Source organism: Rhinopithecus roxellana, chromosome 1 (genome assembly GCF_007565055.1).
Source record: "Rhinopithecus roxellana isolate Shanxi Qingling chromosome 1, ASM756505v1, whole genome shotgun sequence".
Taxonomy (NCBI): Eukaryota; Metazoa; Chordata; class Mammalia; order Primates; family Cercopithecidae; genus Rhinopithecus; species Rhinopithecus roxellana.
In genome coordinates, this window is record NC_044549.1 from 130,125,620 (window position 1) to 130,143,122 (window position 17,503).

The window sequence follows — 17,503 nt, forward strand, 5'->3', positions numbered from 1 at the left end:
AAAGTCCAGGACCAGATGGATTCACAGCTGAATTCTACCAGAGGTACAAGGAGGAGCTGGTCCCATTCCTTCTGAAACGATTCCAATCAATAGAAAAAGAGGGAATCCTCCCTAACTCATTTTATGAGGCCAACATCATCCTGATACCAAAGCCTGGCAGAGACACAACAAAAAAAGAGAATTTTAGACCAATATCCCTGATGAACATCAATGCAAAAATCCTCAATAAAATACTGGCAAAACGGATTCAGCAGCACATCAAAAAGCTTATCCACCATGATCAAGTGGGCTTCATCCCTGGGATGCAAGGCTGGTTCAACATTCGCAAATCAATAAACGTAATCCAGCATATAAACAGAACCAAAGACAAGAACCACATGATTATCTCAATAGATGCAGAAAAGGCTTTTGACAAAATTCAACAGCCCTACATGCTAAAATCGCTCAATAAATTCGGTATTGATGGAACGTACCTCAAAATAATAAGAGCTATTTATGACAAACCCACAGCTAATACTGAATGGGCAAAAACTGGAAAAATTCCCTTTGAAAACTGGCACAAGACAGGGATGCCCTCTCTCACCACTCCTATTCAACATAGTGTTGGAAGTTCTGGCTAGGGCAATCAGGCAAGAGAAAGAAATCAAGCGTCTTCGGTTAGGAAAAGAAGAAGTCAAATTGACCCTGTTTGCAGATGACATGATTTTATATTTAGAAAACCCCATTGTCTCAGCCCAAAATCTCCTTAAGCTGATAAGCAACTTCAGCAAAGTCTCAAGATACAAAATTAATGTGCAAAAATCACAAGCATTCTTTTTTTTTTTTTTTTTTTTTTTTTTTTTTTTTTGAGACGGAGTCTTGCTCTGCCGCCCAGGCTGGGGTGCAGTGGCCGGCTCTCAGCTCACTGCAAGCTCCGCCTCCCGGGTTCACGCCATTCTCCTGTCTCAGCCTCCCGAGTAGCTGGGACTACAGGCGCCCGCCTCGTCGCCCGGCTAGTTTTTTTTTTTTGTATTTTTTAGTAGAGACGGGGTTTCACCGTGTTAGCCAGGATGGTCTCGATCTCCTGACCTCATGATCCGCCCGTCTCGGCCTCCCAAAGTGCTGGGATTACAGGCTTGAGCCACCGCGCCCGGCCAAAAATCACAAGCATTCTTATACACCAGTAACAGACAAACAGAGAGCCAAATCAGGAATGAACTTCCATTCACAATTGCTTCAAAGAGAATAAAATACCTAGGAATCCAACTTACAAGGGATGTAAAGGGCCTCTTCAAGGGGAACTACAAACCACTGTTCAGTGAAATAAAAGAGGACACAAACAAACGGAAGAACATACCATGCTCATGGATAGGAATACTCAATATCGTGAAAATGGCCATACTGCCCAAGGTTATTTATAGATTCAATGCCATCCCCATCAAGCTACCAAAGACTTTCTTCACAGAATTGGAAAAAACTGCTTTAAAGTTCATATGGAACCAAAAAAGAGCCCACATTGCCAAGACAATCCTAAGTCAAAAGGACAAAGCTGGAGGCGTCACGCTACCTGACTTCAAACTATACTACAAGCCTACAGTAACCAAAACAGCATGGTACTGGTACCAAAACAGAGATATAGACCAATGGAACAGAACAGAGTCCTCAGAAATAATACCACACATCTACAGCCATCTGATCTTTAACAAACCTGAGAGAAACAAGAAATGGGGAAAGGATTCCCTATTTAATAAATGGTGCTGGGAAAATTGGCTAGCCATAAGTAGAAAGCTGAAACTGGATCCTTTCCTTATTCCTTATACGAAGATTAATTCAAGATGGATTAGAGATTTAAATGTTAGACCTAACACCATAAAAATCCTGGAAGAAAACCTAGGTAGTACCATTCAGGACATAGGCATGGGCAAGGACTTCATGTCTAAAACACCAAAAGCAACGGCAGCAAAAGCAAAAATTGACAAATGGGATCTCATTAAACTAAAGAGCTTCTGTACAGCAAAAGAAACTACCATCAGAGTGAACAGGCAACCTACAGAATGGGAGAAAATTTTTGCAATCTACTCATCTGACAAAGGGCTAATATCCAGAATCTACAAAGAATTCAAATTTACAAGAAAAAAACAAACAACCCCATCAAAAAGTGGGCAAAGGATATGAACAGACATTTCTCAAAAGCAGACATTCGTACAGCCAACAGACACATGAAAAAATGCTCATCATCACTGGCCATCAGAGAAATGCAAATCAAAACCACAATGAGATACCATCTCACACCAGTTAGAATGGCAATCATTAAAAAGTCAGGAAACAACAGGTGTTGGAGAGGATGTGGAGAAATAGGAACACTTTTACACTGTTGGTGGGATTGTAAAGTAGTTCAACCATTATGGAAAACAGTATGGCAATTCCTCAAGGATCTAGAACTAGATGTACCATATGACCCAGCCATCCCACTACTGGGTATATACCCAAAGGATTATAAATCATGCTGCTATAAAGACACATGCACACGTATGTTTATTGCGGCACTATTCACAATAGCAAAGACTTGGAATCAACCCAAATGTCCATCTGTGACAGACTGGATTAAGAAAATGTGGCACATATACACCATGGAATACTATGCAGCCATAAAAAACGATGAGTTTGCGTCCTTTGCAGGGACATGGATGCAGCTGGAAACCATCATTCTTAGCAAACTATCACAAGAACAGAAAACCAAACACCGCATGTTCTCACTCATAGGTGGGAACTGAACAATGAGATCACTTGGACTCGGGAAGGGGAACATCACACACCGGGGCCTATCATGGGGAGGGGGGAGAGGGGACGGATTGCATTGGGAGTTATACCTGATATAAATGATGAACTGATGGGTGCTGACGAGTTGATGGGTGCAGCAAACCAACATGGCACAAGTATACATATGTAACAAACCTGCACGTTATGCACATGTACCCTAGAACTTAAAAGTATAATAAAAAAATAAAAAATTAAAAAAAATACTAAAAACAATTTCTTGTTATTATTTTCATCCTTAGTTCTGTCTGCATGAAGACTTTTCTGCATCAAAGGGAAATGTACAAATTTACAAAACTTCAAAAGTCTGACTGTTACACAGCTCTGGAAAATAAGTGAGAACTGGGCTGGTAATACAAATCTGGCTATCTATTCATTTTCTACAACTGCAATCACCATTCAGTGTTTCCTAAGAATAAAACCAGGCCGGGCGCGGTGGCTCAAGCCTGTAATTCCAGCACTTTGGGAGGCCGAGGCGGGCGGATCACGAGGTCAGGAGATCGAGACCATCCTGGCTAACACCGTGAAACCCCTGTCTCTACTAAAAAAAAATACAAAAAACTAGCCGGGCGAGGTGGCGGGCGCCTGTAGTCCCAGCTACTCAGGAGGCTGAGGCAGGAGAATGGCGTAAACCCGGGAGGCGGAGTTTGCAGTGAGCTGAGATCTGGCCACTGCACTCCAGCCTGGGTGACAGAGCGAGACTCCTTCTCAAAAAAAAAAAAAAAAAAAAAAGAATAAAACCAAACTCTTGATCGAACAAGTCATTTGTCTCCTAAAGTAGGTTTCCCTCGTGTTACTCTCCCTGTAATATTCTATTCTTTCCCTTTATGTCAATTAAGTACCTATCACAATTTGAAACTATATATTAGATATAATGCATGCTTACCTGTTTACCAGGGTCTTTAAGGCTAACCAGGCCCTGTCTACCCACTTCTTCAACCTCATTCCTGGCCATTTTCCCTTTTAGGCACGATGTTCCAGCTGCTGATCTTTTTTCAGTTCCTTGAACAAGTCATTTGTCTCCTCAGATACTTTGTGCTTGCTGTTCTCTCTTGCCTGAAATTTCTTGCCTGAAATGGCTTTCATATGGCTGGTACCACCTTAGCCTTCAAGTCTTGGCTTAAATATTACCTCTGCATATAAAGATTCCCTAACCATCTAAAGTACGTTTCCCTCATGCTATTTTCCCTATAATATTCTACTATTTCCCTTTATGCCAATTATGTACCTATCACAATTTGAAGCTATATACTTGATATAATGCTGGTTTATTTAATTATTTATGTCTAGTTTCCTTACTAGATAGGAAGTTATATGATAGTGGGAACTATGGTTATTTTTTTATTCACCAATGTATTGTCATACCAGGAATAGTGTTTGGCTCAATGCAGGCATACATTAAATACTGGCTGAAGTAATGAATCACTTAACATTAAATACTGGCTGAAGTAGTGAATCACTTAGTACTACAGTACAATAACAAGATTATTGGAAAATGGGCAAAAGTATCCTCAAAATGCTGCATTTATATTAGGATGATCAATCATCTCTATGTACTTCTGAGATATACTAATCTTCATTTAATTTATAAGTTTAATGTTGAAGACACTCTTTTGAGAAATGACACTACTGCTGAACACTGAAATCTCATTTTTTAGTATTTGGTTTAATTATAGTAATATAGTATTGATATGACCTATTTATATCAGAAAGCTAATATTCTTTTAAAATGGACAAATGAAAACAGGCATTAATATCACTGTTCCTATTTCATTAAATGGCATGTAAACTGAATCTCCAAGTATAGTGGGAATTCAAAACAATTAAGTAATGTGCAATGGTTAACAGAAAATTATGGCTAGTGAACATAAATATCATTTACTGAATACTTACTTGGAAGTTGTTCATACTTCCTCCTGGCATTATTTATACATTTACCCCAAAAGACAGAACATTTTCCTAGAGAACAATAAACACCAAGAAATAAAACCAGTTCCAAGTAGTGGGGAAAAACTCAGCTGATTCTGAACAATACCATATAAAACTCCCTAATGAGTGTCTAAGAATGTTCTTGCTTTTGAAGTTTTAAAAGGAATAACAACTTGAATGTTCTGGTACATAACAATGTGTTAGCTTATTACCTACTCTCAAGAACTCCAAGCCCTGTTAATTGAAATCTAGCAAATCTTAGATATTTTTCTTTGAATTTATATCAGGTTGCCTGTTGACTAACAAATACTATTTTTTTAACAATTAATAGCAAGATAATGTCTTCTCATGCTAATCAATGCCAAAGAAGATTGTTATTTGCTACTACGAATTTAATGAAGAAATAATCAAAGGAGAAATTTAAATTATTTGATAGGCCGGGAGCAGTGGCTCACGCCTGTAATCCCAGCACTCTGGGAGGCCGAAGCGGGTGGACCACAAGGTCAGGAGATTGAGACCATCCTGGCTAACATGGTGAAATCCCGTCTCTACTAAAAACACAAAAAATTAGCCAGGTGTGGTAGTGGGCGCCTGTAGTCTCAGCTACTCAGGAGGCTAAGGCAGGAGAATGGCATGAACCCGGGAGGCACAGCTTGCAGTGAGCCAAGATCGTGCCACTGCACTCCAGCCTGGGCGACAGAGTGAGACTCCATCTCAAAAACCATAAATAAAATTTAAAAAATAAATTATTTGATTGAGTAATGTTCGTTGAGAAAATATACTAGAATGTTGAGTACTTCAGTTGAAATTAGTTTCTCCTGTGGGTAGTATGTAGCGAAATCAGAAAGAGAATCAGATGGATTTACAAGGCCTATTCTATAGAGCTGATTTTCAGTAAGCTTGGGGGAAGAAGGAAGAGGGGGAGATAAGGAAAGAAAGTAATTTGGGTCATTTCTCCTTTTTTTGAAGACTAAAAGTGCTTATTCCAGAGGAAAGCAGGCTTTCTGGGGAGTAACCCCCATCACATCTATGTAACCTTGTTGGCAGACAACTATTATGTCTGAATTATTGGATGCATATATTGACCAGTGATGAAAAAAGCAGTAAGATAGAAGTGGCAGGAAGAAATACTTTACCTGCCATGACCATAGTTTTGAGGGTAACTCTTGCATCCTGTAGAGCTGGAGCCAGAAACTGAAGAAGTAAAAGTTAATTATCTCACGTCTTAGAAAAAGATGAAATAAAAAGTTATTTGACAGAAGGATCCCATTACAAAGGCAGTGAGGGGACTCCAATGCATTCACCATCTTCTAGGTGTAGAGTGCAACAGGTGGAAGCTGACTGGCTGTTTCAGCTTGATGTCTGAGTCACTGGGCCCTCTTGTGCTGCTCTCCATGTACTACGTAGGAACTTAACCAGGATGACAGATTTTTAAAGGAAATTAAGGAAGCAAAGTAAAACTTTCTTATAACAAAATTTAATAGAAAACCATCATAGTAGAATTAGTATTTTCATTTAAAATTTTCTTATAACTGGAAATGTGAATGGTTCACACAATGGTGAGAAATCTTAATTAGGACTGCCAATATAGTATGGATGTATTTGAAAAATCAGCTTTACCAGGTTTCAATAAAACCAGAATAAAAACAGATTAGGTTGGTGTTAGGACAATTCGGGGTGATAATGGTCTTACACACTTGAGGTCAAATATTGGCCCTCATTCTCTGAGCTACAGACAGTTCCTACAGTTGTAAAATAAGGATCATATCACCCTCATAACTTGATGTAAAGACTAACTTACCATAAAACATCTAACACATGTATTTGATAAATTTCATATCCTCTTCCTTCTTATGTTACCTAACCCACTAGATCTTTTTACAATATCTTATGCAAGAAAATCAAGGGACACAGACAGCTAGAGGAAAATTTAAGAAAAAACAAAATAGTTCTCATTCTGTCTTCCATACAATTACAATAAAGTGTCTAGATTTGATCTTACTGAAGTTTCCTGATAATGAAAATGTTGGGTCATCTTTCCTGTCCTGCAGAATGAGATAGCCTCAGAAACAAACCTGCTGCTGATGGGTAGATCCAATTTTAAAATGGTTTCCCCTGAGAACTGCAACAAGACAAGGATGCCCACTTACATGTATTCAGCTTAGTATTGGAAGTCCTGGCCAGAGCAATCAGACAACAGGAAGAAAGAAAGGACACCCAATCAGTAAAGAGGAAGTCAAGCCATCACTGTTCACCAATGACATGATTGTATACCTAGAAAACCCTAAAGACCCATCCAATAAGCTCCTAGATCTGATAAAGGAATTCAGTCAAGATTTAGGATACAAAATTAACATACCCGAATCAGTAGCACTGCTATACACCAACAACAAACCAAGAGAATCAAGAACTCAATCCGTTTTACAATAGCTGCAAGAATAAATAAATAAATACACACATAAATACATAAAATACTTAGGAATATACCCAACCAAGGAGTTGAAAGACCTCTACAAGGAAAACTACAAAACACTGCTGAAAGAAATATAGATGACACAAACAAATGGAAATACCTTTGCTCATGGATGGGTAGAATCGATATTGTGAAAATGACCATACTGCCAAAAGCAATCTACAGATTCAATGCGATTCCCATCAAAATACCATCATCATTCTAAGTAGAACTAGAAAAAAAAATCCTGAAATTCACATGGAACCAAAAAAGAGCCCACATAGCCAAAGCAATACTAAGCAAAAAGAACAAATCTGGAGGCATCACATTACCCAACTTCACGCTATACTACAAGGGTATTGTTACCAATACAACATGGTACTGGTATAAAAATAGGAATGCAGACCAATGGAACAGAGCAGAGAAACCAGGTGTAAAGCCAAATACTTACAGCTAACTGGTCTTTGACAAAGCATACAAAAACATAAAGTGGGGAAAGGGCACCCTGTTCAACAAAAGGTGCTTGGGATAATTGGCAAGCCACATGTAGAAGAATGAAACTGGATCCTCAACTCTCACTGTATACAAAGTCAACCCAAGATGCATCAAAGACTTAAATCTAAGACCTGAATCCATAAAAACCCTTCTAGACATTAGCTTAGGCAAAGACTTCGTGATCAAGAACCCAAAAGCAAATGCAAAAAAAAAAGCCCAAATAAATAAATGGAACCTAATTAAACTAAAAAGCTTCTGCACAGGCGAAGAAAAATCAGCAGAGTAAACAGACAACCCATAGAGTGGGAGAAAATATTCACAAACTATGCATCCACCAAAGGACTAACATCCAGAATCTATAAGGAACTCAAACAAATCAGCAAGAAAAAAACAACCCCGTCAGAAAGTGGGCAAAGGACACAAATAGACAATTCTCGAAAGAAGATACACAAATGGCCGAACATGTGAAAAAATGCTCAACATTACTGAACTATCAGAGAAATGCAAATTAAAACCACAGTAAGATACCACTTTACTCCTGCAAGAATGGCCCTAAAAAATAATAAAAAATCAGATGTTGGCATGGATGTAGTGGAAAGGGAACACGTTTATACTGCTGGTGGGAATGTAAACTAGTACAACCATTATGGAAAACAGTATGGAGGTTCCTTAAAGAACTAAAAGTAGAACTACCTTTGGATGCAGCAATTCCATTACCTGGTATCTACCCAAAGGAAAAGAAGTCATTATACAAAAAAGACACTTGTACACGCATGTTTATAGCAGCACAATTTGCAACTGCAAGACATGGAACCAACCTAAAATGCCCACCAACCAAGGAGTGGATAAAGAAATGTGGTATACATACACCATGGAATACTACTCAGTCATAGAAAGAAACAAAATAATGGCATTTGTACAACCTGGATGGAGTTGGAGACCATTATTCTAAGTGAAGTAACACAGGAATGGAAAACCAAGCATCTTATGTTCTCATTTATAAGTGGGAGCTAAACTATGAGAATGCAAAAGCATAAGAATGATACAATGGACTTTAGGGACTCAGGGAGGGGGGAAGGACTAGAGTGAAGTGAGGGATAAAAAAATACACATTGGGAATAGTGTACACTGCTTGGCTGATGGGTGCACCAAAATCTCAGAAATCACTACTAAATAACTTTTCCAAGTAATCAAAAACCACCTGTTCCTCAAAAACTATGGAAATAAAAAATTTAAAAATAAAATTAAATAAAATGGTTTCCCCTTTCTTGATGCTTGAGAAGGAAGAAATTCAATGAAACAGATTACCTTTCTTCGCTGCAGGAGGTGTGGGGAATAAGGGAAGAGGGCCACCAATGTAGTGTAAATGGCTTTCAAAATTTTACACCAATTCATGAAAAATTTCTCAAGAAAACATGGAATAAAAGGGAATTTCCTAAACATGATATAAAGGTTACATACTAAAATTCCACAGTTAACATTATACTTACCAATGAAAAAATATAATGCCATAAGTATTGGCACACGTAAGTACTTAACTTGGTCCTTGCTTGCCTAATGAGCCTCACCTCATATCACTCTCTCTGACCCTCTTGATTCCATTGTGCTTACCTTCTAGTTCTGTGTTTATTCCATGTATTGTTTCCTCTGCCTGCAATACTCCCCTTGCTGTCTACCCTTGCACTTAAACTTGTCTAGCTTACTCCTCTTTTTTTCCCTTCAAGGGAAGCTAACATGGCACTTCTAGGAAGCCTTCCATGATCCCTCATACCTATTTCATATCTACTCATTATCTTACAGCATAGTTCATCTCTAAGTACTTGCGGTATAATAAAAATACATATATTTGGCCTTTGTCTTAGGTTCCCGGCATACAGCTCCTAAAACAAGTGGAATCTCCTGAGTGATGAGAGTGTCTTTTGCATGAGAATAAGATGACTGGTGACTGGAGACCCCTAGGTAGCTTCAGCATGGGGGCTGCGTGTCAGAAAGACCAAGCCATGGTTAGAGATTTGAAACTTTCAGCCCCATCTCCCAACCTGTGCAGAGGGGAGAGGGGCTGGAGATTGAGCTCAATCATAAATGGCCAATAATTTAAACAGGCATGACTACATAATGAAACCTCCAGAAAAACCTGTAAATGGTGGAGTTGAGGAGTTTATGGGTTAGTGTAGACATTGATGTGCTAGGCCCAGAAAGGGCATGGAATCTCTACCACTCCTCATCCCCCTTCCCAACCTTGCCCTATGCATCTCTTCCATTTGGCTCTTCCTCAGTTGCATCCTTTATAATAAATTGGTAAATGTAAATAAAGTGTTTCCTGAGTTCTGTGAGTCATCCTAGTGAATTATGGAACCCGAGAGGGGGTCATGGGGACCACTGAATTTGCAGCCAAGTCAGACAAAAGTAGGTAGCCTGAGTACTTTGTGACTGGCATTTAAAGTGAGGACTGTCTTTTTTTTTTTTTTTTGAGACGGAGTCTTGCTCTGTCGCCCAGGCTAGAGTGCAGTGGCCGGATCTCAACTCACTGCAAGCTCCACCTCCCGGGTTTACGCCATTCTGCCTCAGCCTCCTGAGTAGCTTGGGACTACAGGCGCCCGCCACCTCACCCGGCTAGTTTTTTTGTATTTTTTAGTAGAGATGGGGTTTCACTGGGTTAGCCAGGATGGTCTCGATCTCCTGACCTCATGATCCACCCGTCTCGGCCTCCCAAAGTGCTGGGATTACAGGCTTGAGCCACCGCGCCTGGCCAGGACTGTCTTATGGAACTGAACCCTTAAACTATGGAGTCTCTAACTCTACGTAGTATTAGAATTGAACTGAATTGGAGTCAGAAAAAACTTGAGAGTACTTAGTTAAAAATCCTTTTGTAATTTCATTGACTGTAAACTCTGCAAGACAAGACCATGTTTGCCTTGTCTACCATTGTATCCTCAGGCACCAGGCAAGTGCCTATCACACTGTTCAATACAAACTTGGGGAAGGTATAAATGGAAAGGCTACCACTGGAGAGTAGAAGTTCTACATGGTTATCTGGAGAGATGTTAGTCATGAGGTTTTCTCAGGCTTTGCTTCTAATACAATGCTGATGGCTGATGGAACAAAAAGAGAGGCCGGGTGCGGTGGCTCACGCCTGTAATCCCAGAACTTTGGGAGGCCGAGGCAGGTAGATCACAAGGTCAGGAAATTGAGACCATCCTGGCTAACACAGTGAAACCCTGTCTCTACTGAAAATACAAAAAGTTAGCAAGGCGTGGTGGCATACACCTGTAGTACCAGCTACTCAGGGGGCTGAGGCAGAATGGCGTGAACCCGGGAGGTGGAGCTTGCAGTGAGCCGAGATCACACCACTGCACTCCAGCCTGGGCAACAGAGCGAGACTCCATCTCAAAAAAAAAAAAAAAAGAGAAAAGTAACAAGCCCAACTTTTCACTATGTGATGTGAGGGCCAATTATAGGATAGGGTAGCACAGAGGAAGGAACGGGAAGCCGAAAATATGATACTACTTCAAAGAGGAAGTATAGCTGAGTAGAGCACAATGATCAAGTCCCAGTCCCAGTAACTTCTCCACATTGAACCCCTTGTGTTGTCAAGCTCTGTTCTCTTGAAAACTATCAAGCGGTAGAGTTCAAATTCTGCTCCACTGCCTGCTTTAAAAAAAAGGCTGTAAAATACATAAAATTATCATCTAGTCCAGCAGTCAGACTCCAAAGGCAGTGAAAGAGCATATGTGCATGCACCTTGTCCATCATCAGCCCTACTTAAAAGTCATAATTCTGCACTCTTATCATATAGGTACTCATTGGTACTTGCAAGTATTCAGTCGTATTTGCTGGGCTGTTACTGTGTCAAAGGGTCTTAAAAACAGGCTCATGTGTGTACACCTCATCTGTCCAACTAGATCTTCAGCCTTTTAAAGGCAGAAAATGTCATCTGTTGCTCTCAAATTCATGGTTTTTTTTTTTTCTGTACTGAGTAGAGAGGAGAGGCTCTTCAAACACTAAATAGGACTGAAAAGAACATTTCATGTACCCAATACTTATCAGGTAAATTTGTTGAGACCTATGGGAACCGAAGAAAATGAAAACCAGGCCCAAATGACATTGGTAAGAAAAGACCATCTCCATTTTGCCACGAAAACAAGTCTTACCTGTGATGGGGTTATCCTTCCCTTTTTAATTTCAGATGAATTTTCACTGAGTTTTCCTACTTTGTTACTTGAGCTGCATTTGTAGCACGTCCATCTTGTTTGGCCCTCAATTTCCATGGTGCATTCTTTGTTTTGAAGGCAGAATGAGTGATACAAATGGCCACAGCTGCAAAATGAAGGCAACGAATGTGTCCTTTTTACTATCACAAAATCCATCAACATAAGCTTGTAAGTGTACTTAGGAAGCAATAAAGATACCTAACAAGTAGAAAGGCACTGATGGCTGCACAGGGTAAGAAACAAGAAAGGGAATGTACTTGCTGCTGTCCTCTCTTTTTAAAAATCCACATTCATATATTTGTATACTTATGTTGTGAGTACAAACAAATCACTGTTCTCTGACTACAAACTACCCAAAGGATGAGTTGAACTTCTGTTCATTTACCAAACTATGAAATATGGATGGCATTTTCAGATAGTCTGAAAAAAATGCAACGGGGGGCTGGGCATGGTGGCTCACGCCTGTAATCCCAGCACTTTGGGAGGCCGAGGCGGGCAGATCGGCTGAGGTTAGGAGTTTGAGATCAGCCTGGACAACATGGTGAAACCCCACCTCTACTAAAAATACAAAAAATTAGCCGGGTGTGGTGGCAGGTACCTATAATTCCAGCTAGTTGGGAGGCTGAGGCAGAAGAATTGCTTGAACCCGGGAGGCAGATGTTGCAGTGAGCCAAGATCGTGCCACTGCACTCCAGCCTGGGCGACAAGAGCAAAACTCTATCTCAAAAAAAACAAAAAGCAAAACAAAACAAGAAAAACAAAAAATTAGCCAGGTGTGGTGGCACACACCTGTAATCCCAGCTACTCAGGAGGCTGAGGCACGAGAATTGGTTGAACCCAGGAGGCAGAGGTTACAGTGAGCTGAGATTGCGTCACTGCACTCCAGCCTGGCAGACAGAATGAGATTCCATCTCAAAAAGAAAAAAATAAAATTAAAAAAAGGCAACTGGAAAAAATCATAACTATTTAAGTAGCTTGATAACAACATGAAAAATAAAATTAAAAAAAGGCAACTGGAAAAAATCATAACTATTTAAGTAGCTTGATAACAACATGAATGGTCTGATCACCAAATTCAAGGCAAGGGTTGTGATTTGATTAAACATTTACAAAAATGTCACTGCTGTAGTAAATCCTTACACTATTCATATAAAGAAATTCCCTACTGATTACATTAAATGACTAAATCAGCCTCCCAGAAGTTGAGTACTGAGAATAATTCTCAGCCATCTACACTGATTTGTCTTCATTTCTCTAACCTAAAATGTTGGACATTTCAGAAATCAATCCTTTTCTTTTCTATAGTCTTTATATTCTTTTTCTTTTTTCTTCCTGTCTCTCTCTCTGTCTCTCTCTCTCTGTCTCTCTCTCTCTCTCTCTCTCTCTCTCTGTGTGTGTGTGTGTGTGTGCATATATATATATATATATATATTAACTGATCCGTCTGCTTTCCCCCTTGATCTCTCTAGTCCTTTAACACAACAGTCAGAGTAATCCTTAAGACATAGGTCAGATCATGTCACCGCCCCAGTCCTCAAAATCATCCAATGGCTTCGCATCTCAGAGTAAAAGTCTCACTTTCATTATAAAAATGAGTTAGATTTGGGCCAGCTCCTACATGATTTGGCCTCTGCTCCTCTGAAGTCTCTTTCACTGTCTCCTTCCTTGGCTGCTCAGGTGCCACTAGCCTCCTTACTCACTACTCCTCAAGAATGCCAAGGCTCCCCTGCCTCATGGTCTCTGCACCTGGCTCCTCTGCCTGGTGTACTCTCTTCTGAGGTTGCACAGCCACTTCCTTTAGATCCCGTCAAATGTCATTTAAACAAGAAGGCTTTCCGGGCTACTCTATAAATTAGTAGCTCCCAACATTCCTTTTTCTCTATAGCATAGCTCGTTTTTATTCATGTAACTATTAATTATTTTTCTATTAATTAATTTTTAAGTTGTCTGTTCATAAGTCACCTTAACAGTGAGCCTTTCCCTGACCAACCTATATAAAATATCTGCATCCACCACCAAACACTCTGTATCTCCTTTAACATTTTTTTCCCCCATGGTAGTTATCAGTATCTGGCATTTCACTTGTTGGCTTATGGTCTATCCCTGACACTACAATGTAAACTCCATGAGGGTAGAGCCTTTGTTTCGTTCCTCCTGTATCCTATCCCCTTGAATAGCAGCTCACATACAGCAGGTGCTCAATAAATATTTCTCGCCTGAATGGGCTCTTCGTGTGAAGAGAACTACCTCCTCTTCCAACCATCAAGTCTACCAATCTTCATGCAGAGCTAACACTCAGATAGTGCTTACTCATGCCAGGCACTGTTACAAGTGCCTTATATAAATCATTTCATTCAATCCTCACAAAACCCTAGGAGGTAGGTACTATTATCCTATTTACAGATGAGGAAACTAAAATATAAAGAGGTTAAATAACTTGTCCAAGGTCTCACAGCTGGCATGTAGCAGAGTCAATATCTGAACTCAGGAAGTTTGGCTCCATGGTCATATTGTGTTACCTCTATCCATACATTCTAGATGAGCTGTCTTTGCTCCTGAGACCAACACCTTCATTCTGCACTAGGGTTCTTCTCTCTTTGCAATGTAGCTTAAATATCATATGCTGACAACTTCTAAATTAAAATTTTCCAGTCTCAACATATCTCCAGATTTCTGACTTGACGAACTGTCTAGCTGGCATCCCTACTTGATGTCTAACAGTACACATCAAACCTAACACGTGCAAGACAAAACTCTTGACTTCCCCACTTCCTTGTATCTTCTTCATCTTAGACAATGGTACATGTTTACCCAATTGCTCAGACCAAAGACTCATTTTTCTCTCATATTCCGCATCTAATATACCAGCAAATTATCCCTACCTTTAAAGGATACTTGGAATCCAAACACCTCTCAGCACCCTTGCTCCTCCCTCTCTTGTTCTGTTCAAAGGTCACGTCCTCAGATATGCCTTCCCTCATTTAATAGCACTTGTCCTGAACAGGTCATCCTTCTATCCATTTGTCCTGCGTTTTGTTTTTCTCCAAAGCTCTTATTCCTCTGTATTTATGTCTCGCCTGGGCACCCTAACCTCCACCCCAATGCAGAATGTAAGGTCTGTGAGGGCAGGAACTTGCCTATCATGTTCATTGCTAGAATGACTGCCTGTCTGTGTATCCATGTGTATTCTTGCATGGTAATGCCACAGATGTACATGTACCATACATGTAACATTTATTTCCCTTTCTTACCTAAAGACAATAATTTCATCAGCCATTTCTTGGCGTCTCTTGTACTGTTGCAAACATATAGAGCAGTAATCTTGTTTGGGATTCAGTCCTCTGGTGACCGAAGCTCTCAGGTTACACAATGACCAATGGAGATCTTGGTTTAGAAGGCTAGTTGTTGTTTCCAGCAGGGTCTATGAAACAACAAAACAAAAAACAAACAAAAGGTTATAAAATGAAAGAGATAGAGGAGATGGATGGTGAATAGCACTTGCTTAGTTTTCAACTACCAACAACTAAAATTGGAACACATTATAAAGGGATAAAATTGTTGAAACCAAAAAAATCAAAACCTCACAAATTCAAGCGGTTAACCTCAATGTGCAGAGTAATGGTGAGTGTATACATTAGGAGATTCTCAAGTCTGTCATTAGTTTCTACTGAGAAATGTGAGCTCTGCCATTCTGCAGCTTAATTCAGTATTGATGGCTTTCAAACGACTAGATAAGCCCAAATCTATTTATTACATGTATATAATAACTGCTCTCTGAATGGCTCAGAGTGTTGTAATAAAGAATACAGCTAAGTCTGAATCCCAGATTTTTTACTGAAACTGCATTCATGGTAACGTTTCAAATATCTTTTCACTAGTAAAGCTAATGGCCACTACTCCATTTTCATCTTCCTTGGGCAGAGAGATAACATTTTCCTGATCAGCACTTAGAAGTCATTTGCATCTACTCAAGACCATGACATCTATCATTAAGTCACATAAAGACATTTTAACAGCTATCACATTAAGTCATTTTAAGGCTCTATGTATTTATAAAGTATTGTTTTTGTACTGTATCTCATTCTTAACATTGGTATATATCATCTGGCTATGTAGTTGGGTTCTTTTCTCTCAGTCCTGAAGGGGAAGATAGAGCTAGGTACTGCCTGCCCTCCTTGCTATACAGCTTAGCTCTTTAACCTTACCTGTAACGCAAAACTTTTTGTTCTAATGGTCTCATTCTTTCCAATCAGTATCATGTTTTTCTCCTCTTCCATAGTTCCAAAACTGGTAAACATTTTCTGCCTTGCACTCAACTTTACTTCTGCTAACGTGGAATCTGTGCCTGCAGGAGTATCAAGCTTCACTGGGCTACACTTAGCCAAACTGCAATTCTTACAACATTCTAAGAAAAGCTGTCACCCAGATTTTCCTTTTTCTTCTCACAGATTCTTAAAAAAAAAAGCAGACGTTGTCTCCAACAGACCTAAATGGTACTTTTCCTAGGTGGCTTCAGGAGTCACTTTGCAGTACACTAAGAAAAAAGCCCGAACACCAGGCTGGTGCTTACTGAGACTTAAAGCTAAAGACAATTTTGAGTTAAGGGAAGACTAATGACCATTTATGGTGATATGGTTTGGCTGTGTCCCCACCCAAATCTCATCTGGAATTCCCACGTGTGGTGGGAGGTAACTGAATCACGGGGGCAGGTCTTTCCTGTATTGTTCTCATGATAGCAAATAAGTTTCACGAGAGCAGACAGTATTATAAGGGGGAGTTTCCCTGCACAAGCTCTCTTATCTGCCGCCATGTGAGACATGCCTTTCACCTTCTGCCATGATTGTGAGGCCTCCCCAGCCACGTGGAACTGTAAGTCCAATAAATGTCTTTCTTTTGTAAACTGCCCAGCCTTGGGTATGTCTTTATCAGCAGCATAAAAATGGACTAATACAATGGTTAGTGACAACTATCTGTTTCAGAATGTTTAAAATAATACTTATTTAATTTTATTTTGCAATTTTCTATATTCATGTTGACCCTTCCTTTTCTTTTTTTTTTTTTTTTTTTTTTTTTTTGAGACGGAGTCTCGCTCTGTCGCCCAGGCTGGAGTGCAGTGGCCGGATCTCGGCTCACTGCAAGCTCCGCCTCCCAGGTTTACGCCATTCTCCTGCCTCAGCCTCCCGAGTAGCTGAGACTACAGGCGCCCGCCACCTCGCCCGGCTAGTTTTTTGTATTTTTTTGTAGAGATGGGGTTTCACCGTGTTAGCCAGGATGGTCTCGATCTCCTGACCTCGTGATCTGCCCGTCTCGGCCTCCCAAAGTGCTGGGATTACAGGCTTGGGCCACCACGCCCGGCCGACCCTTCCTTTTCATGTGGTATAGCTTTGTACTAAATTATTTTTCCAGAAAGTTTCTCATACTTTCATTTTGAAAAAAAAGATCTTTGTTTCATTGTCAATGAATTAAAATAAACTAATTTTGAATTAGATGCATTTCTACATTCTGAAATGTGTGTGTGTGTACACAAATCAAGGTCAAGAGAATTTTTTTTTTTTTTTTTTTTTAGAGACAGGGTCTTGCTCTGTCACCTGGCACAATCATAGCTCACTGCAGCCTCCAA

General features: G+C 39.9%; 1 protein-coding gene across 3 annotated transcripts in view; it reads right to left on the bottom strand.

Annotated features, from left to right (window-relative positions):
- Positions 1–17,503, bottom strand: part of VPS8 (VPS8 subunit of CORVET complex) — a 263,309-nt gene that overhangs the window by 50,300 nt on the left and 195,506 nt on the right. For all 3 annotated transcript variants that reach the window (XM_030931118.1, XM_030931123.1, XM_030931127.1), the window contains 2 exons: positions 15,135–15,304; positions 11,824–11,989 (listed from right to left, as the gene is read on the bottom strand). In XM_030931118.1, coding sequence (XP_030786978.1) covers positions 11,824–11,989; positions 15,135–15,304 — 336 coding nt within the window. The remainder of the gene's footprint in view (positions 1–11,823; positions 11,990–15,134; positions 15,305–17,503) is intronic.